The sequence below is a fragment of the Pelobates fuscus genome, chromosome 11 (assembly GCF_036172605.1).
Source record: "Pelobates fuscus isolate aPelFus1 chromosome 11, aPelFus1.pri, whole genome shotgun sequence".
In the NCBI taxonomy this organism is placed as follows: domain Eukaryota; kingdom Metazoa; phylum Chordata; class Amphibia; order Anura; family Pelobatidae; genus Pelobates; species Pelobates fuscus.
This window is the reverse complement of record NC_086327.1, coordinates 121,831,032-121,857,739: the sequence shown is the minus strand read 5'-3', so window position 1 is coordinate 121,857,739 and position 26,708 is coordinate 121,831,032. Positions and strand designations below refer to the sequence as shown.

The window sequence follows — 26,708 nt, the reverse complement described above, 5'->3', positions numbered from 1 at the left end:
GTGTCAGGAATACATGTTTGTATTCCTGACACTATCATGTTCCTTTAAGAGTTGCAATGGTTTTATTTTCCTTATTCAGTTTTGAGTAAAACTATATCCACAGCAAGAATCCATACAGCACTCATTAGCGTGTTCCCATAGTATTATAACAGCATTGTGGCTCTCACCCAGTGCTTCAGAACAGATTTTTATGAGATCTCATCTGCAGAGCAGGAAGCTAAATTATTTAGAAGCAATTTATACTGTTATTACAGAAACCTATACCAATCCACCTTTTTCAATATCAGCAACTTTCTAATCACCGTAACTATCCACACGTATTGTAATGGTTATAGTGCAAGAAAACTTCGATTGCAGTCCATTAGTATTATCTAAATTATTTGTCTGCTGTTTGATATTAGCAGGGGTCTGCCAAACCCCGTCACTCTGCTTCCACTACTATAACTGCAGAGGAGTGTTTACTGTAGCCACTACACAAAGTTGCAGTGATTATAGTGTGAAGTCTCTACTAGAGGGTCCTTATAAAACCAGAATTATAACTAGGGTCCGATCTTAAAGAAGCGACACAAGGATAACAGAGGTGAAACGGTTTAATGGGTAGAATGTGATAGGAGTTTTGGGCAATTACTTCCTGTTAAACTCCAAGTATGAACCGTAACATCTCATGAGTTATGTCATAATTTGGGACGCTTGTTACCAAACTTTATGGAGTTTTCCACAAATTGTCTGTGGGAACAAGAAGAACTTGATTTTCCAATGACAGCATCTGCCTGATTAAGCATTTGAAAAAAATAGATGTGCGCAAGAATCTCTACATACTTATTACTACTTAATTGATGCATGCACACACCCAAGATGTTATATTTATCCAGGAAGGAGTACAGTGTATTTTCTACTGCATTTTTTTGTCCATCGCATTGTATTTGGAAGATGACGCCCCTGCACAGTTGGTACCCAGAGAATTAATGATATACCAAGCAGCATGTACCCAGAGATTGCATAAAAGTAACATTTGAATGTGTTTGGGGCCCAGGGATTTTCAGATTCTTAATACGTTTTATATTATATATATTCAAAGTGAATTTAAACTGGTTTATTCGTATACTTTTAAAAATCAGAAGACCAACAAGTTATAAACCACATATTAATGCCTTAATTGTAATTTATTTTTAATGCACTTGCAAATCATATCTGATGCAGTTTTAAAGATGGAGTTGTGTTATTGCCAATTTTGGTTCAAAACGAAGTGCAGTATCTGATTTTCTTGCATTTTGTCCCCCCTCCCCCAATGCATATTTTTAAAATAAATTAAATGTAGAATACGAACACAACACACACAAATTAAACAAAAAAACAGTCATAATTATACATCATTGATGTCCAAGCCTGGCCCTTCTAGTTGTTTTGTTTCTATATTTCCCATGATGCTGTGTTTTATGAGAAGTATTGATTAAGATGCTATGTTTTATGAGAAGTATTGATTAAGATCACCTGGGGTCAAGGTTAGCCTCCACTGGTATAGGCTTTTTTTTTTTTTATAAAGGGCCAACACATTGTACAGCATTGCCCAATGACTAGAAATGGCATACAAGTAGTTTATTATTATATAAAGAGCCAACGTATTCTGGAGCTCTGCAAAATAATTGGACTATAAAACAAGTAGTTACATCAAGACAATTTGGATGCACAGCTTAAAATCTAAGAAGTGCAGTATAATGACAAAAAGATAAAAGGTGTAATGCATTTCATATATAGTGAAAGTTGTTTGCTCAGAGAATTTATAATACAATGAGATCAGTTGTTTTGCGTAATTTCTTTCAATTGGTTTTAATTCATGAAAATCTGGAACGGAGTGAATTACTCTGAGTAGCTCCAAATGCATGCAGACTATGGCTCAGATTGGTAACAGCTGTACAATGGTAATCCTGGCACCATAACCAATAAAGCATATTCTCGTGCTTATGGAGCTTGTGCTTGGTGTGTCTCTTGTGAGCCCCCAAGATGCTTGACATACATTCAGGAATACAATTGTAGGGAATTGCTCAGGTCAGAGAGGCTTATTGTCCATAGTAGAAGAACGTTGTTCTACTTGCATCAGCATCTGAATACATGCAGTTCATTAACATTCTGTTGCACATTTAACACCCAAGTAGACTGTCAATGCTCAAGAAGGACTGTTCAGTCTGTGAGGAGACACTGGTTGTTTAAGAAATTTCAAGACACCCCGAAACATTGACATGTGCCCAGATGTTCTACCGGTCTATCCCCATACTGTATAACCACTCAGGGTCATTTACAGCAGAGTGTCCTCATGCACGTATAACTGGCCCAATCAGCACTCAATCCTTGTGAGCAATTCACTTGTAGCACGCAAGCTTTTTGTTTTGTAATTTTTTTCAACTTCTGCAGAAGGCATGGAGAATGGTCCTCACGTAACCTTAGCAGTGTGAAATATTAGAGTATTCTTAGGTAACTTTCTCAAGTAGCTATCAGATGAGATCATATGCTTCTTTATAAGCAATACTTAAAATTATTATGTTATATTTCCATCTGGACTAGTCTCCCATTTTTTTCAAGCTTTGAGTCTTCAACAGTGTTTTGTAGTAAGAAGTCGTGACATAGATATTATTTATAAGCTTTAAACATGAACCATTTGTGAGGATAAAAGAATTGTGGAGAAAGCCCCAAGCCAGTCTTGTCATTGAAATGTATACAGTATTGTCCATCCTCCTATTGGCAAGATGTATAGTACTGCATGTAAAAATATTTAAAGTTTTCCCTAAGCAGGATAACATGCTGTTATTCCAATCCAACCACAACAGCTATTTATGTAAAATTGAAATAAAAGTAGAATAAATCTTTTATTTACAATAAAAATCATTTTACAGTTTCTACAACACAATTTTTAATACAAAATGGAAAGACATTAAAAAAAAACAAAAAACACACACACACACTTTCAGTCTTCAAGATTGGATCCAAATACATATTTACAAATAACGTTTGCACCAGAAAAACTGCAGGTCTCTTGTCTTTGCTATGGAGCAGGCAGTACAGTAACAGCATTACTCCTGAAATAACTACAAATAGGAAGTAGAATCGATTCAGTATCTTAAAATAACACTAATGGAGTATGGAACCTCTAGATAAGGGTTCATAAAGTATCTGGCAGTGCTACTGGTTTGTTATACTGAATAAAACAAATAAAACACATACAAAACACATATCTTTAGACCATGTTCTCCAATCCATCTAATAGGTCCTTTCTCTGGACATCACAATGTAAGGCAGGCTGAAGGAAAGATCCACGGCCTCTGAAAAGACTGAGGAGTCCTAAAGAGAATGAACACAGAAATGGAAACGTTAAAGATCTCAGTCATGATCCAACCCTCTCCCGGATAAACTGTATAGAAAATAAAACCCCTTCTGTAAGCAGCTTCACAACTCTCATGGTGTGGGGATGTAATGCTGACATGTTAATTGATCAGAAAAATACAATTACGGTAAATGAAACAATATATTTACTAAAAGAGAAAAACAAAAACAGTTTGTGTGAATAAAGTGGGGGCTTTTTCTTTTGTAAAAACAACTGAAATTGATCACACAAGAATTATATATAAAAACCAATTACTTAAGTGTTTAGGTGATGTTACTTACTCGTGATCAAAATATGATCCCATCAAAGAGAACCTGTAATGCGCCAACCTCTACCTACGCTCTTTTAAGACCATACATTTCATCTATACATTGTGCGTTAACTAGCAAATGCGTAGATTGAGAGAAAAAAAAATATTTAAAAATAGGTTATCTTCCCACTTGTTAATCAATTCTTCAGCACAGACTCAATGCCGAGAAATTGATTGATAAAGGAGACCACCCACAGACAGGCCTTCTGCTCTCCACCCATAGCAACCACAGCACGTGAACGGTGGTTGCTATGGCAATGCCTTAGTTGGTGCTGCCAACGGTGGGTAGAGAGTATCACAACATCACTACGTCCAGATGCTGGCATATGGCAATGAGGAAGTTTGCTCTGCTTGGGGAAATAAGTGACGAGACCAGGTGGTGTGCAGGCAGACAGACTGGAGGTGGGGGTTACAGAAATGTAACAACCGCCTCTGTAATGCGAACAGAGCAGGTTTCCTTTAACAATGGCCAGTTCAAACAAACCCTTGTTATAATAAGGGAACAATCAAAATGGTTATAACATTTGAAAACAATCCGAGGAAATGGTAGCTATTAAGAGGCTGTAATTAAACCCAATGCCCCATCACTTTTGACCTTTGCACTATCTACTGCAATTGTAGTTTCTGTTGTCTAAAGCAGGATTAACCAAATCTGGCTCCTTGCTTAATCTGGGTAGATTATCACTTAGGCATTTGTTTTGTTTTTTTATTATGGAGGATTAGGAAAGTCAACAACACACTCTGGGTAAAGATAAGGCGAGTTAGAGGGGAACTAAAGGCTATTGAATGATGATTAACAAAATATGCATATTTAAAGGGTAAAACAAAATCTAATCACTGTTCTTAAGATTTTTTGACACCCTCAGAGTTTTCAACTATAAGTGCCAGAAATTTAAAGTGATTTTCAATGTATTTATTCCACAGTCAAACTGGAAACATCCATGTCTACAGTTTTCACTTTGGCCAACTTGAATGTTGGAATTTACTCGACATATACTTTAACCTCATAAAATCGATGTTCACGAGTACCTTAAGTCTACAAAGCTCGGGAAGAGGAAAAGTCACTCTGTTCAATCAGCCGCAAATACATCATTCTCGTGTGCCGTGATGGATGTTATAATTTCTTTCAGGAGTTAATATAATCCATCACTGGAGACATGATGATGATCTATACCACTTACAGTCTTTATAGTAGTTTGGCTAAAGATAGACACAATCATCATATCCAAACATTAATACTTCATATATCATTCCGTTCCCAAGTGCAGGATATTTTGCATCTTCTTTGGACGCCTAACCCAATGATTGACCACACTATTGCCTATTGGAACACTGAAGCCACTTTTTGATTTCTAGAAGATAAATGGCTTACATGACAAATTAGAAGTCACATAAAATTCAAAATTTTTAGTTTTAATAAGGATTTTTGATGTTACTATGGGAATTCCGAAAGATCAGCTTTTTTCCCCCAGTTAATTTATCTTCCAGGTGTGGTCAGGAGTTTTCACTAAAGGGAACATTATTAGGAATTCAACGGGAATTTCACATTTATGGCCAATGTAGCTATACTGGAAAAAATCCCCAAGTCTGTCACTTCCCTAGGTCCAGCTCCGATGTCCCTCGGCACTGATTCGGGTCCGCATTCACTCCTGGCGCCGGTGGGGGAGACCTCATGCGCATGCGCGGCAATGGCTGCTCTCACATTAGGATTTCCCCATGGAAAATCATTATTCAGTGCTTTCCTATGGGTATTCCGGTGACGCTGGAAGTCCTCATGCATAGCGTGAAGATGTCCAGCATCATTTACAAAGTCCCCCTAGTGGCTGTCTTGTAGACAGCCACTAGGGGAGGAGTTAACAGTTGTATTATAAACTGCAATAATTACATGTTCAGTGTGATGGGACACTGCACCCAGATGACTTCAGTGAGCTGAAGTGGTCTGGGTGCCTACAGTGTCCCTTTAATAACTGGACTTACACAGAGCAATTAAAATTAAAATACCTTTAGCAGGAGTCTCTTAATTAGGCTGTGGTTTCCGGAAGCTGAACAGGTTAATGCCACTACCACTCCCTGTCTAAATGCAGTCACAGCTTACACCTTGAGTGATGCATCAGCCTTTGGTACAAGCCTGCCACCTGCTGGCCATTGGTAATACACCCTCACCCACTGTCAACCTTTATAGTAAGTTAAATGGTTCAGTTAAAGGGACACTATTATATGAGAACTAATAACATCTATGTTACACATAGGAAAGCATTGATTCCTATAGAGAAAATTGAAGGCATACATGGTGCTCGCTACACTTTAGGTCCCACCATCTTCGTGATGTTGATAGAGGACGAGAGCTAGCCAGCAGTGAGGAGCATCGGTGCTGTAGAGAGGCAAGCTAAAAAAGGGGGGGGCTTGAAAACTAGGGAACTATAGTGTTCCTTTAAGAATTTTTCGATAGCCAGCAGCTTGAAACGAAACACACTCCATTTCACTATTGGTTTTTATTTACTAAAATAATCAAGTTGTAACTATGCCTGTACTTTTTGATGATGTTTTATGTAGTTATAACAATCTATATTCTTTAATCCCATTAGGACAATATAGGTTAGGTACTAGGTAGTCCTATGATAGAGGACAGTCCAGGCAGGGCATGGCAGGGTTAAGGACCCTATGCAGTGAGAGAACATCCTACCCATTTAGTGATGTCAATAGCCTGTGTGTCTGATTTTGTCTTATAAAATATAACTGGCTATTTAGCCGATGGTGAGCTATGATTTACATAGACTAGATTGTCAGAACCCCAAGGAATTTTACTGATCCATACGGGGTTAAAAGGAACATTATAGCAATACATGGGAAGTTTTGTCAGCAGTTTATGCAGTGAGTACTGCAGTTAGCATGTTAATCTCATGTTAAAATTAGTGTAGGACTCACTGATATTGGGGTACTGTGACATATGGTGACCGGGCCGGTGCAAGGATTTTTGCCGCCCCATTCGCTCCACAGTGGTCCTGTAGGTTTAATCCCACAAGATAAAACATTGCCTTACAAGACTCTAGTAGCGATCACACTGACAGCCACTAGAAACAGCTCCTCTACAATGCCATGTAACTATGAGAAGTATTGGAAGTGCATAGTGCTTGCCACTTATGCGCTTCAGGTCCCCAATACTCCTGTATGAGGAACATTGGACTGGATCAGCGTTGCCCCATCAGTGACATTGATCGATTAAGGAGCCAAGCAGTGCAGAGAGAGTAATTTTTATGGCGGGGCGGGGCAGGTGGGGAGAACTTGAATCTATGTAGACGTAGGGACAAGGAAACTATAGTATTCGGAATACAGGTTTAGATTCCTAACACTATAGTGTTCCTTTAAATGTATTGACTTTTATACATATACATACACACACACACACACACACAAAAAACACACACATATTCACAGACAAATGGTCCACACAATTACAATCAGTGACCAATGCACACACAAAATCACGACTCACCCAGAGTGACACGTACATACTGACCCAAGCAGGCAGGCAGGCAGGCAAACACACACACACACTCTGATCTAGACTACCACACTGATCCATGCATAGACACACACACTGACTGTTGCAGACTGATACACAAACTGACCTAAGCAGACAACACAGACCCAAGCACGCTCACACACACACACACTAACTCAAGCAGATACACACACGGACTGTGATCTAGACACACACAAACACATACTGACCCAAACACATTCACACTGACCCAAGTACACACACACACACACACACACACTGACCCAAGCGCGCGCGCACACACATACGGACTGAAACTGGCTTACACACAGACATACACACTGATCCAATCATACAAACACACACACACACACACTGACTGAAACAGACTGAGACACACACCATGAAGTCCCCAACTGGTCTTTATTTAATATGGTCTCTCTGTAGGTCCCAGTTCAGGCCTGGCTGCCTTCATTCTCTTTAAGCTCCGCCCCCTCTGTACTCCTGCCCACTTGACCCCGAGTGCAAGGGGAGGGGCTGAGCAATCATACGATGCACCCGTTCGCTGCGACATTGGAGGTGTGTAGGGGCGGGCGGCTCTGTGTTTCTGGCTGATTGAGGATGATGGCACTGGGCGCTATTCTGGAGCCATCACCCGTGGCACGCCATCACCCGTGGGGCTGCCAAAACCAGCAGTAAAGCGGCTGCTGGCACCCCCCCCCCTTAAGTTGCGCCCTAGGGGGGCGCCTAATCAGCCAATAGGACGCACCGGCCTGAGTGGTGAGCTTAACGCAATATGACCATATGGTGTAGCTGAATCCCCATATTTCTGTGCCAAGATAGGTGATCGTGCACTGTTCCTTAACCCTTCAAGTTAAACATTGCTCTTACTGCAAAAACCAAAACATTTTAACTTGCAGGGTTAAAATGACAGGACCTGCCTACCCAGGCCAGCCTGTGTTACTTAATGGTCCTTTAAGCACTAATAATGTTGATAAAAATAGCTCAGATGTAAAAGGAATTCCTGGATTTACAAACAGCTGTATCTTTTAAGATGTGTCATAGATTCATTTTTAATGTATTGCTCATCATATTCCTGGGACTTAACTGACAGCTCATAATTAATATTTCACATAAAATTACCTAAATGCACATTGTTAAAGATTCACCACTTAAGGAGGTATATATATATATATATATATATATATATATATATATATATATATATATATATACGCAGTGAGTATTAGTGGTCTATGTGCAAAATCTTTATATAAATAGTCGGGTTGATGAATGATCTCAGCTATCTTAGCTTTTTTGACAGCATGCTGCACTGTAGGGCAATGGGCAGTGCAAGGGAGTATTGACATTGGGCCAGAATGTGTTTAGTTGCCACTCTTCCCATGGAGTGCTGGGAGACAGGTTCCCCTGATCTTTTCAGAAGGTCGGACTTCACCTCAATACACAGCTGGGTACTGGTGCAATTCACAACTGCTGGCAGTAACCAGTAGAGATGCACTGCCACTTATTGCATCTCTGAGTAGTGGAGAGTTGGTCACATCTCACCACTCGATTACTTGTAATCTGAAAGGCTGGCATGGAATCCCAATAATTGAAACAATCTGGATCCATTATTATAGATAGAATGTGATAACATTCTCCATAACAGTCATGTCTCTTTTTAGCAATTTCTAGGAAGGTCCACAAAAATGTGTTTAGCCGTTTGCTATTTTAGGGAAGTTGAAAATGTGAGCATTAAAAATGGCGTTGGTGTCTACGTATGTCAGGTAGACATGATGGAAGGCTTGAGTACAGTGAGAAAAGAATTTTATATATATATATATATATATATATATATATATATATATATATATATATATATATATGTCTTTAGGGGAATAACCCGAGAATTCAAATACTGAAGGAAAGACCCAGAGAGAGGTAAGTTAAAAAAATGAAAGTTTACCGAGATATGGGAAAAGAAGGACTGAAAGAATGTCAGAGACAGATGAGATGGAAAAAAAAATTAAAAAAAAAAAAAAATTCTATGCAGAAGAAGCCCAGAATCAGGAAAAGTTGGAAAAACAGACTGAAACAGACAGAATGTGGAGGTGGCTTTTTATTACTGAAATATAATGTTGCCAGTTTCTCATAGCAATGCAGATACTAATCATTTACTTTGTAACCCTAATCTACCCTTTTAGGATGGAAATGGACCTTACCTGACCATCTGAAGTGTCTCCTCCGGTTGTTATGAGATGACTTCAGTTGGGTCTTGTGGTTTCTCAGTTAACTTCTCCGTACTGATAATGAAAATGATAACAGCATTAGAGAAAACAAGTAGTATGTTCTTTCTTCTTCATATGTTTCACCAACGTTCGCTATCTTTCAATTTACAGAACTGCCACCCAGCCCAGTCCTCAAGGCAAACTGACAGTCTACATTTTGTCAGTATTCACATGGGAACAGAATTAGGATTTAATTAAATGCTATACTGTTTGAGTGTATCGAGGCCTGGGTTAGGAACCTCAGCCTGCAGTATTCTTCCATACTCCGTCTTTCATCTACTCTCTTCCAGTACTATTATGTAGTGCATCACTTTACTTATTACCGTTGCACTATGCGTACTTTCCATTATTTTCCTACACTCATTAAGAATATAACAGTAGTCTCAAAAGAGTGGATATTTATTTTTAATTCTTCACAAAGGAACACCATAATTTACAGCAAACCAGGCTTCAAGGCTTTATCCTCGATTTGTGTTCTCTGAATTAAAGTGGTTTAACATCCTGCGACAGGGAAGATTTGCATTTCTATTTAAAAGCTTTCCACAATCAAGTGCTAGAAGTAATTATTCCTTCTTACCATTCCAGATTAGAGACAGGAGTGCTCCTTTCATTTCGATTCCTATAGTACCGGAACAGAACTATAGCCAAGACCAACAAGATTATAAAGGCACTGCCAACGCCAATTATCAGCATTAAAATATGAATTTCTGAGAACTTTGCTGTAAAAAAACGGCAACAGAGTAACTCAACCAAGTCACAAAATTACTGAGATGACGACAATCACGGAAACAAGACTAAAGAGTAACAACAGAGGTATAAATGATACAACGTTGATGCATTTATTTAAGGAGAAAACATTGTTGATTGCTGTATATTGAAGCCTTTGTTATTGGCACTCCAAGCTACCTTTGTTGACCACTCTGAGCATGATCTCGCCCATCTGTCCATGCACATCTGGTGGGTTCTTGACTTGACATAGGTAAGTTCCATTGTCCATTTCTTGAACATTTCTTAGCATTATAGAGGCATCACCACGGTTCAGGTTCCCATCCCAGAAAGCACGGCTCTTAAATCGACCCGGAGGTGGAGGATATGGTTCCCTGTGATAATAGAACACCTGGAGAGATGAAGAAAATGTAACTTCTTGGGATCATAAATAAATAAAAGTGAATTCAGTTGATCTTGGGTCAAGATTACAACTGTGAAATTTCACTGTGAATCTGAGATGATCAGTCTAAAGACTTTGGGCTACTTTGTGAGGATATTTATTTTACTTTCAGATACCCTACTTTGTCAAATCTTTCATCTCCACAATTTATTCAAACATAACTACTTATAAATGTCTTGGCGTAGGCAATGGTCGGCTTCCTCATACTATATCACATCTTCATGGTTTCCTTTAGCCATCTCTTCCACAGTAGGTGATGCACATGGCACAGTCTGACTGGTCTGCGACTATACAGCACCATAGGCAGCAAACTGGGGTGGACTGGCCTTTGCATCATGGCCAGCATTAAGTTTTCAGCAATTTGTACTACAGTAGCTCTTCTACATGATCAGATCAGACAGGTTAGCCTTTGCTCCCCTCGTGCATCAATGAGCCTTGCACACTTGAAAATCAGGTGAAAAATGAGGGGCTGAGATAAAAATAAACATTTAACACAGCATATGGTTTTTATTGAAAGATGACCAATGCTGCCCTTTCGATAGGTACTAACTACTGCACCCCACAAGTCTTGACTCTTTGGAGAGGCTCTGACCCAGTTGACTAGCCATCACTATTTGGCCCATGTCAAAGTCACTCAGATCTTTTTGCTTGCCCATTTTTTCCTTCTTTCCAACATATGAAATTCAAGAACTGACTGTTCACTTGTTGCCCAATATATCCCAACCTTTGACAGGTGTCATTGTAACGATATAATGAATGTTATTCACTTCACCTGTCAGTGATTTAAATGTGGCTGATCAGTGAAGGTTACAGATACATGTTAAATATACCTTAACACACAATTCTAACATAATGTGTGTGATGGCTTTACCACCCTGGGCACACACACACACACACACACACACGTCATGGGGGCAACAGAGATAAGTTAATGCTCCGGCAGAGCAGACCTAGACCATCACTTTGGATCTTTAATGACAACTAGAAGCTGCCAACCACGTGTGGGTCACTTGTGGTCTAGTCACCTACAGCAGTAACAAGTAGGAAGCATCAAAGACCACCTAACTAGCCTTCGAAGGCTACCTTGCAACAATCCACAGCAGGCAACTTGTATTTTTAACAGCAGAGGTATGTGACTAGAGAATAGCTCTGCTAACATGAATGCATTCACATCTAGAATTCCCCTAAAAAGAAAAGGCATTTTTTCCTTATATTTAAAAAGGTATGTGCGAGAACTTGACAATCAGGCGAGAAATGAAGGGCTGATCTAAAAAAAAAAAAATTATTAGTATGGTTTTTATTGTAAGATGCAGCACATAGAGGAAGTGATCTACACACAATTCCACAAGCAGCCCTCATACACAGCCCACATTCATAGGTATCATACAAAATACCATAAACTACTGATGAACACATGCAATAGAATAGCTCATATACGCACAAATACTACAATACAAAGCAACTGCAGTATAATAACACAAGCAGAATACAGCAACATGCACACCTCAATTTAACAAACAAAGGACAGGCACGCTACAGGACATCACAATCTTATTTCGGCACAATGCTGCTGAACGGTTGCCTACCCCTGGTGTAAACCATGAATCACATGCATGTAATAATAATAATAATAATAATAATAATACAGGGAGGTGCTAAAAAAAAACAACACAATCCCAGTTATATTTACTGCCAGCTGTCTGCATCCACTCATTGTACAGAAACAAGTATTATGGGATTTATATATTATACTGTGAGTTGGGATGAAGTGAAAACAGATTTCGAACATTCAGGGTAGCACTGCCAAATTACAGAGTTTTTACAAGTCAGCTACATTGTCCTTAATTTTTGTCTCTGTCTGGAGTGAGGGGGGGCGTGGCTACAGAGACAGATTTAAGGTGCATATTCTGCAAAATATTTATTTTTATTTGAGCATGCAAAAATTACAATATTTCATGAATCCAAAACCCATCAAATGCATTAAAGTTGTACTGGTGCAAGGCGTGTCCCATTAAGGTTTTATATTAAAGCAGACAGAAGTGAGCTCTTTTTAAAACATTTTTTATTGTTTTAAATTTGTTCTAAAAGGGGGCGGGGCCGGGCGGCCATGCCGACAGGCTGCAAATCCCTTGGGCTCCCGAGGAAAACCTAAACACTGGGGTATATACCCAACCTACCCGACTTGTACCAACCCGGGGGTCCATGGCACGAAGCTCTGGAGTGTCCCGGTGCAGCTGGAGCACCCGTCCACGGGTGGCTCTGGGTCCTGGTGAGAGACTCTGGGGATCGGAGATGGAGGCCTACCCGAGCGGGGAGTGGGGCGGACGGCCGCTGCCTTGCTCTCCGTCCCGATCTATTAATGCCGGCCTGGCTCCTGCCCGGTCCCGTTTCCCCCCCCTGTGGGCCGGGGGGGTCATCCCGGTCCCCATCAGGTGGGCTAACGCCTTGCACGTGTTGCCTGGGCGGCCTGAAGCCGCAGAAGAAAAGCTCCCACGCGGTGGCACCAAAATGGCCGACGGCCGCGCTGGAACAAGCCTTGGAACGAAGACAGGCAGAAAACCCTACAGCCCACACCTACTCCACCTGCCCATGCCAAAGCGATAACCTCCGACTGAGCACGCCTTACCACCAATCGGGGCTGGAAGAAAACACAGGGACAACATCCTCATCCACCGACCACGCAGGGCTACAACCCTTGTCTGAAAACGAGGGTCTGTGAAGCTAGACTCCTCGACGCACACAGCAACCGGGAGGCTATGAAGAGAGCTCAGGGGACCTGCAGGGACTCTCCCCACAACTAAGCACAGACTGCATTCCCATTGCCTCTCACTTTGTGCCCGGTTGGAGCTGGTGGTGACCCTAGCCATCCGCACTAAAGCCTCTGTGCACACTCCAGAGCAGTTATTCACGGTCGTAAGTTAATAGACCCTGACATGACCCACCAGGTTGGACATGCTAATACAGCCTGCACCCATTCTCCATCTTGTCAAGCATGTTTATTGTACTAGGCTTGCCCTTAAAACGCACAGTCAGGGTAATCAGTAACTATTTGCATATAAGAGTGGAACCTAGTTGGTGGCAACCTGTTTATCACGTAGATAGTCACATATGACAGCAATGGCAAGAATGTATGTTTAAAGGTGTGAGGCGCTATCTTACTGCTTAGGCCAGCGACAGATAACTTTGCAGGTGAACCCGTGGGCCGCACACCTGGTGGCTTAATTCAGCTTGAGAAACTCATGATATGTATATCTAACTAGCATGCTTTAAACTTGAAAACCCTGCATTTAAAAAAAAAATTAGTGCACTGTTATGACATACCCCACTGTTCATATTGTTCTGTTAACATTGTGCTGAAATATGCATGCGGACTGCCTTTGGGGTACCGCTCGCTTGTATGTTACCCTCATATGCACTGCAAAAATAAAAAATTCAAAAAAAAAAAAAATTTGTTCTAAAAGAACATAATTCTACTGGAGGAATTTTTATTTATTTTTTTACTTGAGAAAAACACACCCTGTACTTTATATGCCGATTGAAAAGGGTGTGCCGCAGTAGAGTGTCTGAATCATGAAAACTGTATGCACATTACACACCAGATATCCACAACTACTTTAGAATCCCTGATTATTTGTCATTCTGAAGGCTGGCAAAGCATCATGGGAAATGTAGTTTTAGACTTTCTGGGGATCTAGATTTGGGCGCCCCTGCTATACAGTGTACTGTGAGAGCACTTACAGCACTTACCTGTTCACACAGGCATGCGGTGATCAATTCCATGTGCAAGCAATAAGTACTCACATTGACAGCTAAATGTTAGGTGTTGGTTTCATGCACCACACAGAATGGCCCTCGTGTCATAGAGATAAGAACCTCCAAATGTTGAAAAGTAGATCAATTAGGCAAATTTTGTTGCTAAAACATTTGTTAATGGGCTCTAAAATGGCTCCTAACAGGGCAACTATTTGGACAATTGCTCTACATTGTAAATGTTGTGACTTCTAGCTGTGGAGGGAAATGTCGGGGCTCTGGGTGTAGGAAGTTTTTTACCATTCAAGAAATATGAGAAAAACAGGGGGCGGGGCCTGACTGCTGAGCCGAGAGGATGCAGAACAGCACTGCTCCTGCTTCTCCAGGCAATAATCGCCACACACCAGCCACAAACAGCTACTAAACGACCCAAAAGGGTCATTGATCGAGAGGTGAACTTGCAGGGCACACACCGATACCAAGCATGCTACCACCCCTGCAAAAATCACAGGTGCAGCGATTGTGGCCTACAAACCTGGTCGGCGCAGGGGAGACGGCCGCTCCCCGGTGGCACCCAAGGGCAAACGGCTGGCGACTGGACCCTCCTCCCCCCGCCCCCCCTGGATCGGTGGGGGTTATCCCGGTCCCAGCCAGACCTCGGGGGAAGCATCACCAAGTGGAACTAATCGTACTCACAATGGCGGCGGACGCTGCTGGGCCACGAGACACAGCACAGAGGCCCGATTTCCTCACACGGCTGGATGCCATATTCGCAGCCTTCTGGAGGAAATTAGCACAACGGCAAGCAGGGGCACACGCTCCAGGAAAGCACCTGCGGAAGGCACGCTCCCGGCCACGAGGTACATCTCACGGAGGGAAGCGAATGAGAAGATGGCGCCGCTGACAGCAACCCTTACAGCAAGGATACATACCCAAATGGCTATGACTACGAAAGGGCACTCTCTTACGGAGGAACATTTAAGCACACCACCATCTTGTGGTTCCAAACGAGATCCACAGACTTGGGAGACGGCTATCTAAGCTGCACGCCAACATACAAGCATGGCATCCCTCATCCTGCTACACTACGGCAGAACCAAGCCTACACTCTCCCACTCACCATCTGCCCTTGGGGGCGTCGGGGATTGGCTGATCTACCACTTGAGCACACAATCAGAACATTGGTCTGTACAGGGAGACGGCAGATGGAGTCAAGCTGTTGCAGCATAAATATTTTTCTGTTGACCAGTTTGCACTATGAGTTATTTGTTATTTCCATGTTAATCTGAGGACTGTGAGGAGTCCTTATCTACAATACTTCAGTACAAGGGTAATTGTTTTTAGAGTTCTATTTACCCACTAAGTGTGTGTCTTTTTTTATCCACGCTCTGGTGTATCTGGACATTTCTGTATTTACTATGAGTTATTTGCCTGATATAACATATCGATCCCAGCCTTATGCTTAGCACATTAGGGTGGAGCGTCTCACCACCAGTTCGATGCCTGTAAGGCTAGACATATAACACCTGGTTTAGTAAATCAGCACACTACTAAACTACATCAGTCACGTAAACTTATTGATATGGTTATTCATACTTACTAATCGCCTGACTTAATCAGCATTACTTTTACAGTTTAAAAATGTGATATGTGGGATAGTTTTCTCTATGCAATTAGCACTCAGTGGTTTTAGTTCTCACTCTTCTTGTCACCTTATGCCTGCAACATGTTTTCACTCTATCACCACTTGTGTGTCAAAGTACATTGCTAAGCTCCTGCCTTGTCTCTCATGCAGACATGAATGTTTCAGCATTTACTAGACTGCAGTACCCTGTAGCATCGTAACTTTCAACCTATATATATATATATATATATATATATTAACTTCATAGCAGTACCTCATAAGGTATTATTATTGTTTATATTTAAAAATGTGCACACACTCTTGCCAATGTTAAGCCTGTATGTCTTTTTATGTACGTTGTGGCGTTTGGCAAAGTAATGTAACTACCTGCACAACAAAAAAAAGAATAAAAAAAAAAAAGAGAGAAATATGAGTTTAATGCATTCTTCCCTAAGGGGGCACATATTTGTTATGAAATTCTGTCCTTTGCGGTCTTACATTGGCTCCTACACCAATGCTCCTAACTGTGGGGAGCCAGGCGTGAGAATGGTACGACTCCCAGCCGTGGTGGGGCCAGGCGTGAGAATGGTACGACTCCCAGCCGTGGTGGGGCCAGGCGTGAGAATGGTACGACTCCCAGCCGTGGTGGGGCCAGGCGTGAGAATGGTACGACTCCCAGCCGTGGTGGGGCCAGGCGTGAGAATGGTACGACTCCCAGCCGTGGTGGGGCCAGGCGTGAGAATGGTACGACTCCCAGCCGTGGTGGGGCCAGGCGTGAGAATGGTACGACTCCCAGCCGTGGTGGGGCCAGGCGTGAGAATGGTACGACTCCCAGCCGTGGTGGGGCCAGGCGTGAGAATGGTACGACTCCCAGCCGTGGTGGGGCCAGGCGTGAGAATGGTACGACTCCCAGCCGTGGTGGGGCCAGGCGTGAGAATGGTACGACTCCCAGCCGTGGTGGGGCCAGGCGTGAGAATGGTACGACTCCCAGCCGTGGTGGGGCCAGGCGTGAGAATGGTACGACTCCCAGCCGTGGTGGGGCCAGGCGTGAGAATGGTACGACTCCCAGCCGTGGTGGGGCCAGGCGTGAGAATGGTACGACTCCCAGCCGTGGTGGGGCCAGGCGTGAGAATGGTACGACTCCCAGCCGTGGTGGGGCCAGGCGTGAGAATGGTACGACTCCCAGCCGTGGTGGGGCCAGGCGTGAGAATGGTACGACTCCCAGCCGTGGTGGGGCCAGGCGTGAGAATGGTACGACTCCCAGCCGTGGTGGGGCCAGGCGTGAGAATGGTACGACTCCCAGCCGTGGTGGGGCCAGGCGTGAGAATGGTACGACTCCCAGCCGTGGTGGGGCCAGGCGTGAGAATGGTACGACTCCCAGCTGTGGTGGGGCCAGGCGTGAGAATGGTATGACTCCAAGCTGTGGGGGGCCAGGTGTAAGAATGGTATGACTCCAAGCTGTTGGGGGCCAGGCGTGAGAATGGTGCGACTACCAGCTGGGGGGGGAGGGAATGGTACGACTACTAACTCTGAAGGGCCAGGCGTAGGAATGGTAAGGCTTCAAGGTCTGAAGAGCCAGGTATGGGAATGGTACAACTCCTAGTTGTAAGGGGTCATGTGTGAAAATCGTACAACTACTATTTGTTGGGCAGGCAGATGAAAGAATTGCCTTATCTAGGATTAAAATATTTATCCACATTATATTAAGCACAATATCTTGCGAATGACAGACTCTAACTTAGGAAATCATACCATTCTCTAAACATGTGAACAAAGCAAGGACGCATGTGGCTTGTTGCACAAAACCTACCAAAGCCTTAATTGTATTTATTTCTCTGGGACAACTACTTTGGTTTTATTTCTCCTGGACAAAGTATTAATAATTTAGAATGATTGATGTCTTCTTCTCTTAACCTAGAGATGAGATGATTATTATTAGGTATTTTGTCCTCTGTCTTTCAAACATAACGTGAGACCAAAGGTGTTAGCAGTGGATATCCCTCCATCCTATATGCTTGCTTATTGACCATCTTAAACCCAAAGAACTGGTCCATTGGGAAGGTATAAATAAATAATATATATATATATACAAAAATGTAGTGCACTTCCAGAGTTAGATAAAAAATATATTACTAAATGTAAGTCATTAAATATTTTTTTTATCTAACTCTGGAAGTGCACTACATTTTTGTATATATCTTTCTCTTTTGAGATACATACATCCAGTATATGATGAACATGTGAGGAGGGACAACATACTGGACACTGAAAGAAAAGATACCATTCAAGGCTGTTTTAACTCCACAAATTTGTGAGTGACCAATTGTGATTACATACCAGTACCAGTCCCCACACAGTTAAACGCTATGTTTCTTTATTGTATCTGTATTTAGCAGATTATCCCCTATCCTATGTGCATAAGCCCTTTCTCCATACATAAAGTTTTATTGTCTAGCTGGGAGTAGGATACTTAAACAAACCACCCCATAGTTCACATTCCAAAAAGCATTGTACACAGTTACAGAACCAGTTTACACCTACATTTAATCTGATGTATTTATCTTTTATGTATGACTATCATGTGACATCACCTACAGTCACATTAGACTCCAATGTAACTTTTCTTTTGTATATTGTACTACAAGGTTATAACATAAATGGGTAATAGCTAAAACAGCATAACATAGTTAACATAGGACTCGATTTAATAATGTTGGGTAAGCTTTTCGAATGATTTCATATTTTTGGATAAATATCTCTAATGATTGAATGTTATGAAAAAAAAATTGTCGTGTTTTGCTATATTTAAATATTTATTGATACTTTAATATTTAAAAAACAAAAAACAGTTAATAAACAAATTTAAGGTGTATCCAAAAATATTAAATAAAAGCCGTAGTTAAGAAAAATATATTGTTTACCATTAACTGTTAATTAACATTACTCATGTTTTCTTAGCAGGTCATTGAGAGCCTGTACAAAAACTCGTACAAAAACCTGACACATATAAAATTTAAGTAGCTGGGACAGGTTGGACTTTAACAGAAAATAAAGAAACTATAAAAGCTAAGCCCGCATGTGATACGTAGTAATTGTGTAGAATAGTACGAGATGCAATAACTAATAAGTAGCATTGAAAATAATGTTCAAGGACATAATATAAAAAATGCAATAACAAGGAGAGAAAAACAAGAAACAACCAAATTATATGGGAAACCGTGTTAAAAAATAAAAAACAAACCTACAAAAAAAGCAAACAAACATACAATTACATAACATGCTGTATACGTAAATGTTTATTTTATGAAGAATTTCACAATAGCTCAATCTTATCAGCTTTTAATGTTATTTAATTCTGCATTACAACAAATTAGAAAATACAGTCAGTTGACATTTCTGTCCTGCCTAGGTTTTTTTCCCAAAATGAAAATCTTGACAATCATCCGAGGCGGGACTGATACATCAACTGCCTGTACTTCTTGCTACAATGTATCTGGGCACATTACACTGTGGAGATGCTGAGTGTTGAGCTCTTGCGTGGTTATACAATCTATAAAATGTGTATATATACACACATACACACACTCTCACACACGTAGACTGGAGTGGCCTGTGGACCTAAAGTCCAGAGGACACAATAAAGGCCCTATAGGTTTGTATGACAAAATAAAAAAAATACAATTTATTAAAGTATATTCAAAGAAACAACCATAAGTCGCACACACACACACACACACGCGCACTATTAAGCTCTGCAATCCTGAATGGGTACGTAGGATGCAGGAGGCTGCTAGAATTAATCAAAAATAGAGGGTAATAATAAGCAGCAAAAAACAAAGAATACACAAGCCTCTCTCCTTCAGTTTTACGGGCCAGAGTGATGATCCCTGGTACATATATGGCCACCTATTACGCCGGAGCAGAAATAAACTCACAAAGTACTATAGTAAGGTATGTAGAAACAAAGTTGCCACTGGTTGTGTTTGTTATGTTGTGCAGAGTGCTAGGAAAACTGTCCCAGAGAAAATAACACTTCATAACAAGCGTTTCCTAAGCTTGCTAGAGATAAGTAAACTGACTTGAAGGCCGATGTCTAGAAAAAACAAACTAAATAAAGTAAATGAAGGATTGGGATATCAGGATGATTCGCCCTAGTCACACTTCCAAAGCTCTTGCTGTGAATTCACCCCCAAATAACTAGATTAACAAAGTATTCTGCAGGTGGAGATACACCGACTTGAAAGGTTGCTGCCTGGCGAGAGTAACTAGATAAAAGCTGAGGCTGTAGAGAAACTAATAAATTAATAGATCTCATTCATTCTGCCTGCTGGAAAAGTCCGAAATAGCCCCCATTCATGACGGTTTCCCCTCCTAGGATTGCTAACAAAGTCCTCACACCGTAACTCAAAGTGCCAAACATAAAGTGTGCAGTGAGTTAAAAGAAAGAAAAACAAGCCTATTGAGTTTCACACTGTGAATGCCAGCTTCCTATTTCAAAGCTAAATATTATTGATTTACTTTAAAGGATCACTATAGTGTCAGGAAAACAAACCCGTTTTCCTGACACTATATAATCCTTAGGGTCCCCCCCCCCACCCTCAGGGTCCCCCTCCATTGGCGCTGAAGGGGTTAAAACCCCTTCAGCTACTAACGTTAATCCAGCGCCGGGCTCCCCCTGCCGTCAGCTCCCGAGTGGAGTGCGCATGCGCGGCAAGAGCTGCATGCGCAAACAGTCCATAGCAAAGCATTTCTCAATGCTTTCCTATGGACGTTCTGCACTCTGGATGCAAATTTCGCATCCACCGTCGGGGAAGCGCCTCTAGCGGCTGTCAGGAAGACAGCCACTAGAGGTTGGATTAACCCTGCAATGTAAACATAGCAGTTTCTCTGAAACTGCTATGTTTACATCTGAAAGTTTAAAACCCGAGGGACCTGGCACCCAGACCACTTCATTGAGCTGAAGTGGTCTGGGTGACTATAGTGTCCCTTTAATAATACACGCACTTGAATGCATACAAACAGCCGGTACACGAGAAGGTTTACGGGTGTACTGATCACTTTGGCATAGCTTGTTTTGAGATTTGCATTTTCGTGGAGTTAAGTCTAGGCCCCAACATGTCTGTGGCTTGATTAAGCAATGTTGGTATGGAAATTACCTGTTCCTGCATTGCTACAACAGCCCGTCCTAGCTGCTGACAGAGCACAACAAGCAGAGTGATTAAAGCTTTGTTATAATTCAGTACTTACATTCTCAGTTTTCTCTTCTTGGAGGTGTCGATATTGCCAGGACACCGTGATACCTTCCCCAAGTGGTGACTCCGAGCTGAACGTGCACTTCAGACGGACGTCTGTGCCATTCAAAGCTTCTAATTCTTTGGACGTGTAGACTTTCATGGGGTGCGCTGCAGGGAAAATGGAGGAGGCGAGAGGTGTTTAGGTGGTAATAAATAAAGAGTGTATGGCATATTTATCAATCTTTCATATTCAGAAAACTAAAACCGGACACTAAGCAAACACTACAGCTTATTATATATACTATTATATCGGGGGTTGGTAACCTTCAACACTCCAGATGTGGACTATATCTCCCCTGATTTTTTGCCAGCATTAGGCCTGTAAGAGCATTATGGGAGATGTAGTCCACAACATCTGGAGTGTTGAAGGTTGCCTACGCTGTATTATATTATATATTAGGGGACATTTTGGAGAACCTTTTTCCGACCTTGTCAGTGAGATTGTGACTACGTTGTTGTTATTATTATTATTATTATTATTATTAGCATTTCTATAGCGGCCAAAAAAAATCCGTAGTGCTTTACAATATTATAGGAGGGCAAGATGTAACAATAAACAAAACAATTACAAAAACTTACAGGGACAACATGTCGAAAAGTACCCTGCTCAAACAAGCTTACAGTCTAGAGGAGGTGGGGTATAAAATACAATAGGACAGGATAACATAGAAACATAGAATGTGACGGCAGATAAGAACCAGTCGGCCCATCTAGTCTGCCCAATTTTCTAAATACTTTCATTAGTCTCTGGCCTTATCTTATAGTTAGGGCAGCCTTATGCCTATCCCACGCATGCTTAAACTCCTTTACTGTGTTAACCTCTACCACTTCAGCTGGAAGGCTATTCCATGCATTCACTACCCTCTCAGTAAAGTAATAATTCCTGATATTATTTTTAAACCTTTGTCCCTCTAATTTAAGACTACGTCCTCTTGTTGTGGTAGTTTTTCTTCTTTTAAATATAGTCTCCTCCTTTACGGTGTTGATTCCCTTTATGTATTTAAATGTTTCTATCATATCCCCCTGTCTCGTCTTTCTTCCAAGCTATACATGTTAAGATCCTTTAACCTTTCCTGCTGAGTTTTATCCTGCAATCCATGAACCAGTTTAGAAGCCCTTCTCTGAACTCTCTCTAAGGTATCAATATTCTTCTGAAGATACGGTCTCCAGTACTGCGTACAATATTCCAAGTGAAGTCTCACCAGTGTTCTGTACAATGGCATGAGCACTTCCCTCTGTCTACTGCTAATACCTCTCCCTATACAACCAAGCATTCTGCTAGCATTTCCTGCTGCTCTATTACATTGTCTGCCTACCTTTAAGTCATCAGAAATAATCACCCCTAAATCCCTTTCCTCAGATGTTGAGGTTAGGACTCTATCAAATATTCTGTACTCTGCCCTTTGGTTTTTACGTCCAAGATGCATTATCTTGCACTTATCCACATTAAATGTCAGTTGCCACAACTCTGACTATTTTTCTAGTTTACCTAAATCATTAGCCATTTGGCTTATCCCTCCTGGAACATCAACCCTGTTACATATCCTAGTATCATCAGCAAAAAGACATACCTTACCATCAAGACCTTCTGCAATATCACTAATAAAAATATTAAAGAGAATGGGTCCAAGTACAGATCCCTGAGGTACCCCACTGGTGACAAGCCCAAGCTTTGAATATACTCCATTGACTACAACCCTCTGTTGCCTGTCACTCAGTTGACATTCTAAAACATATGTGTATACAAGGCACACCAATGAGCCTACCGGGCATGTGTGAAATGCTATTAATTATGCAACTATAACCCTATACCACCTATTATTTGGACAAGCCCTACAAGGGGTCACAGAACACAGGAGGCACGTGTAGATTGTAAGCTCAGTTAATTCCAGTAATAATAATAATAATGTAGCAGGGCAAATAAATGAGGGAGCTCAACTCATGTCTCGGGCCAGTCTTGCCTACAATAGTATTAAAACAGGTGCCAGTATTCCAGAATTATATGATTAAAGTGTGTATATAATGGGATACAAAATACAATAATAATAATAATAATAATAATAATAATAATAATAATAATAATAATAAAATAAAAACCAAAAAAAAACCATTTCATTACACTGAGTGGCTTAATTTGTGTTTGTGAATGAAAGAATGAATAAAGTATTTAATACTGGGATTTTTATGCCAAAGCCAACAAACTTTTCTGCCCAACATCCATGTGAAAGATATAAACCGCTCAGATTTATAGTTGCTCATTTTGTCTGAAATTCAGTTTACAATAATTAACAGATGAAATACTAATAATAGCATGCATTATCTCAACCTAGAGAAAGAAAGAAGAAAGCAGAATTATTCTAAAGCAAAAATGAAGGGAAAGTGAAAAATGAAAGGAAAGAAAAGTGTAGACAGAAGGGAAAAGGAAAGGGAAACAGAGAAAATGGAAACAGAATGAGAAAATAATATCAAAGAAAAAGTGACAAAAAGTGTATAATAGTGAACAGCCCACTTAAAAAGTGATGCAACAGCTTCTTCTAACACTTGTGCATTAACCTTTCACAAATACACCAAGTGGCAAAGAGTGTAAATGACAAATATCCACGTACAAAAAAATTAAAAACACAAAATATTAAAATATAGAGTGCAGTGTGTACTGTTATAACCAAAGAGTATTTAGAGAGTGAGAGAGGCAGATGAACAAGGGTAATAAAACAAGCTTGAGTGAGTGGACAGATATGATTTGAAGACAGTGTGGGTTCCCAGATCCACCAGGTGATCACGGAGCGCATCATGATGGGCAGCACATGAAAAGAACTACCCTGCTGTATGTTGCATTCATATGCTGCAGGATAGAGCCAACCTAGATTATGATCGCTTAACATCCTTCCATCCAAACATTGCCTAAATTTCTTTCATATGCACATGAACATACATCTATTGGTGCAATATCAGGGCTAATGATTGTCAACTTGCCACAAGCCATTGGCGACTGAATATTTTGAGCTGGCAAAGAGAAATTCACTCCTGGTAACGGTCTTATTGACCCTCCAGGCTTGCAGTGGCAAGTATCTTTTAAGGCCTGGCTAGTAATGTGGGGCTCAATTTCAAGCCCTGAAAGGGTGGGTAGGATTATTTATAAACATTAAAAGGAATAAACTATATAATCTTGTTAGACATGTTGAATTATTAGCATTTAATAGAACCTCTAGCAAACAGTTTAGATTCATTTACTTTGACAAGTAATGAAAACAATTAACTTCAGCTACAGCACTATAACTAGATACACAATTCATATGTAACTGGTGGATAATCAATTACAAATGAATACCAGAGAAATTGCTTTGATTAATTGACTTCCTAGGAATTCTACATTCCGTAGGGCAGCATTTTTCATGTCCTGCCCATCAGCATGATTGAATGATAAGTGTCCAGAAAAAACATTGAGTTATTCACTAAACTGAATTGTTCAGAATTAAAAGCCAAAATTATAAAATGGAGGCTAACATATTCAAGCTGTGACTAGAGCACTTGTAGACAATTTTTTGAAATCCGCAGTTTTTCCTAAATTTTACAAAACAGATTTTAATCTGGTATAATAATGCAGAGTTTGGTGAATATCCTTGATGGCGGATCTAGCGATCCTAGTTCCAAGTCAAGGAATCACAGGGTCCTAAAACCTCTACCATTAGCATACCAGTATGAAAATAGTTGGACAATTGATTAATCTTTAACTCATTTGCAGGAATTGAGATGCTTGTATACTTCAACCTTTTTAAAACTATGGGTGCTATATTTGGGGATAAATATGGAAAAGGTTGTAGAATTAGATCTGCATGGAGGCAAAGAAATGCAGTACGGAGTCATGAGATTGGGATTATCATGCGGGGTAGGGCATTGTAGTAAGAGCAAATATGGTGTAAGAACACTGGTGAGAAATATATCAAAGGCTAAAGGTTGTGTTTCTAAAGAAAAAAAAATAGTATTTCTGGGCTGTCCAAAAAAAAGTATCGATTTACCAACAGTGTATTTTTGGAAAGTTATCATTCAAATTCCACAAATCCCACTAAAAACTTTTTAGTTTAGCTTGTAAAGTTTTTTTTTTCTTTTCAATACACCATTTAGTAAATAAGCTCCCAAATAATGCTCTGGTTCGGCTGCTGCTGGTACATATTAACAGCCTCACAAAAGACTTTCAGTGAAAAACAGATGTTACTCTTTTGCCGACTTCCTGCCTTGAAATTTAGTTTGTTAGATGATTCGACTAAAATCCATTCCCACCTGTTTGGGATTCCCACCTCTTGCTTGGGATTCCCACCTCTTGTTTGGGATTCCCACCTCTTGTTTGGGATTCCCACCTCTTGTTTGGGATCACCTTAACCTGTTTACCCATTTGTCGCGTTTATATTCCTGTTAGACGGCCCTGCAGAATATGTTGGCGCTATATAAATAATAAATGCACAGAACCATTAGAGGTTGAGTAATCCGTGGGAACAAGTGCCTGGGAACGTCACACACTCGTTGAGATAACTCGGGATTTAGTAACAGGATAGCCACACTGACTCCCCCCTCTCCTTGTGCCAAAACAGACACCAGCACAAAGTGCAATATTAATACATATAGTGCAATGTGTACAAAGTTTAACCCCGCCGTACTGATCACATTGTCCACTCGGAAAAAAACAATTACTAACCTGAAACAAACAAGAGTCCCAGAACAGCCAGGTGCAAGGTACAGGGAGCAGACATGTTTCCCTCAGCCTGTAATCACTGAGTGCAAGAATGTCTGAACAAGTCTAGTAGATAGAGGCGTACCCTCACCTGCTGGCTCTGGTTACACAGGAGGAGTTACATTGTTACACGAAATGCCACTGAGTCAAACTCAGGTGTGACTGCACAAGATGTACAATAATCCTTCTATTACCATCCAGATATGATTAAATCCCCTTTCACACAGTTTTTTTCCCCCTTCCTCTTATTTTATCCCTTTTTTTTTTATTCTTTTATATTTGTGTTTAAAAAAGTTTTGTAATAAGTTTTAAAAATTTGTTAAATAAAAATAATTTTAATTTAAATTAATAAATCCTCATCTACTTGGTACGGTAGGGTATATCCACTAAACAGTGAATTCATCAGAATAAAACTACAAGTAATGGATACAGTTTACTCTCAACTGTGTCACTCAAAGCATCCTGGGATCATATGAATCAGTGGTTCCCAAACCAGTCCTCATGCTCCCTTACCAGTCCAGGATTTTGGGATTACCCAATTCTGTATAAAGTGTTTTTTTCCGTTTTTTTCTAAAAACACCTTAGACACAACTGGGTAATCCCAAAATCCTGGACCGGTTTGTGAACCACTGATATAGATATACAAAGGCTTCAGAAATTTATAATTTCG

The 26,708-nt window shown here is 40.7% G+C and overlaps 1 protein-coding gene across 1 annotated transcript; it reads right to left on the bottom strand.

Moving 5' to 3' along the window:
- Positions 1–2,842: 2,842 nt before the first annotated feature.
- LOC134577914 (myelin protein zero-like protein 2) lies at positions 2,843–26,139 on the bottom strand. The gene is made up of 6 exons (XM_063436848.1): positions 26,003–26,139; positions 21,266–21,420; positions 10,383–10,593; positions 10,054–10,195; positions 9,411–9,491; positions 2,843–3,333 (listed from the first exon to the last, which is right to left on the bottom strand). Exons 1-5 carry the CDS (start codon positions 26,055–26,057, stop codon positions 9,440–9,442), a joined length of 615 nt encoding a protein of 204 aa, XP_063292918.1. The 5' UTR covers positions 26,058–26,139; the 3' UTR covers positions 2,843–3,333; positions 9,411–9,439.
- Between the last annotated feature and the right edge of the window lie 569 nt (positions 26,140–26,708).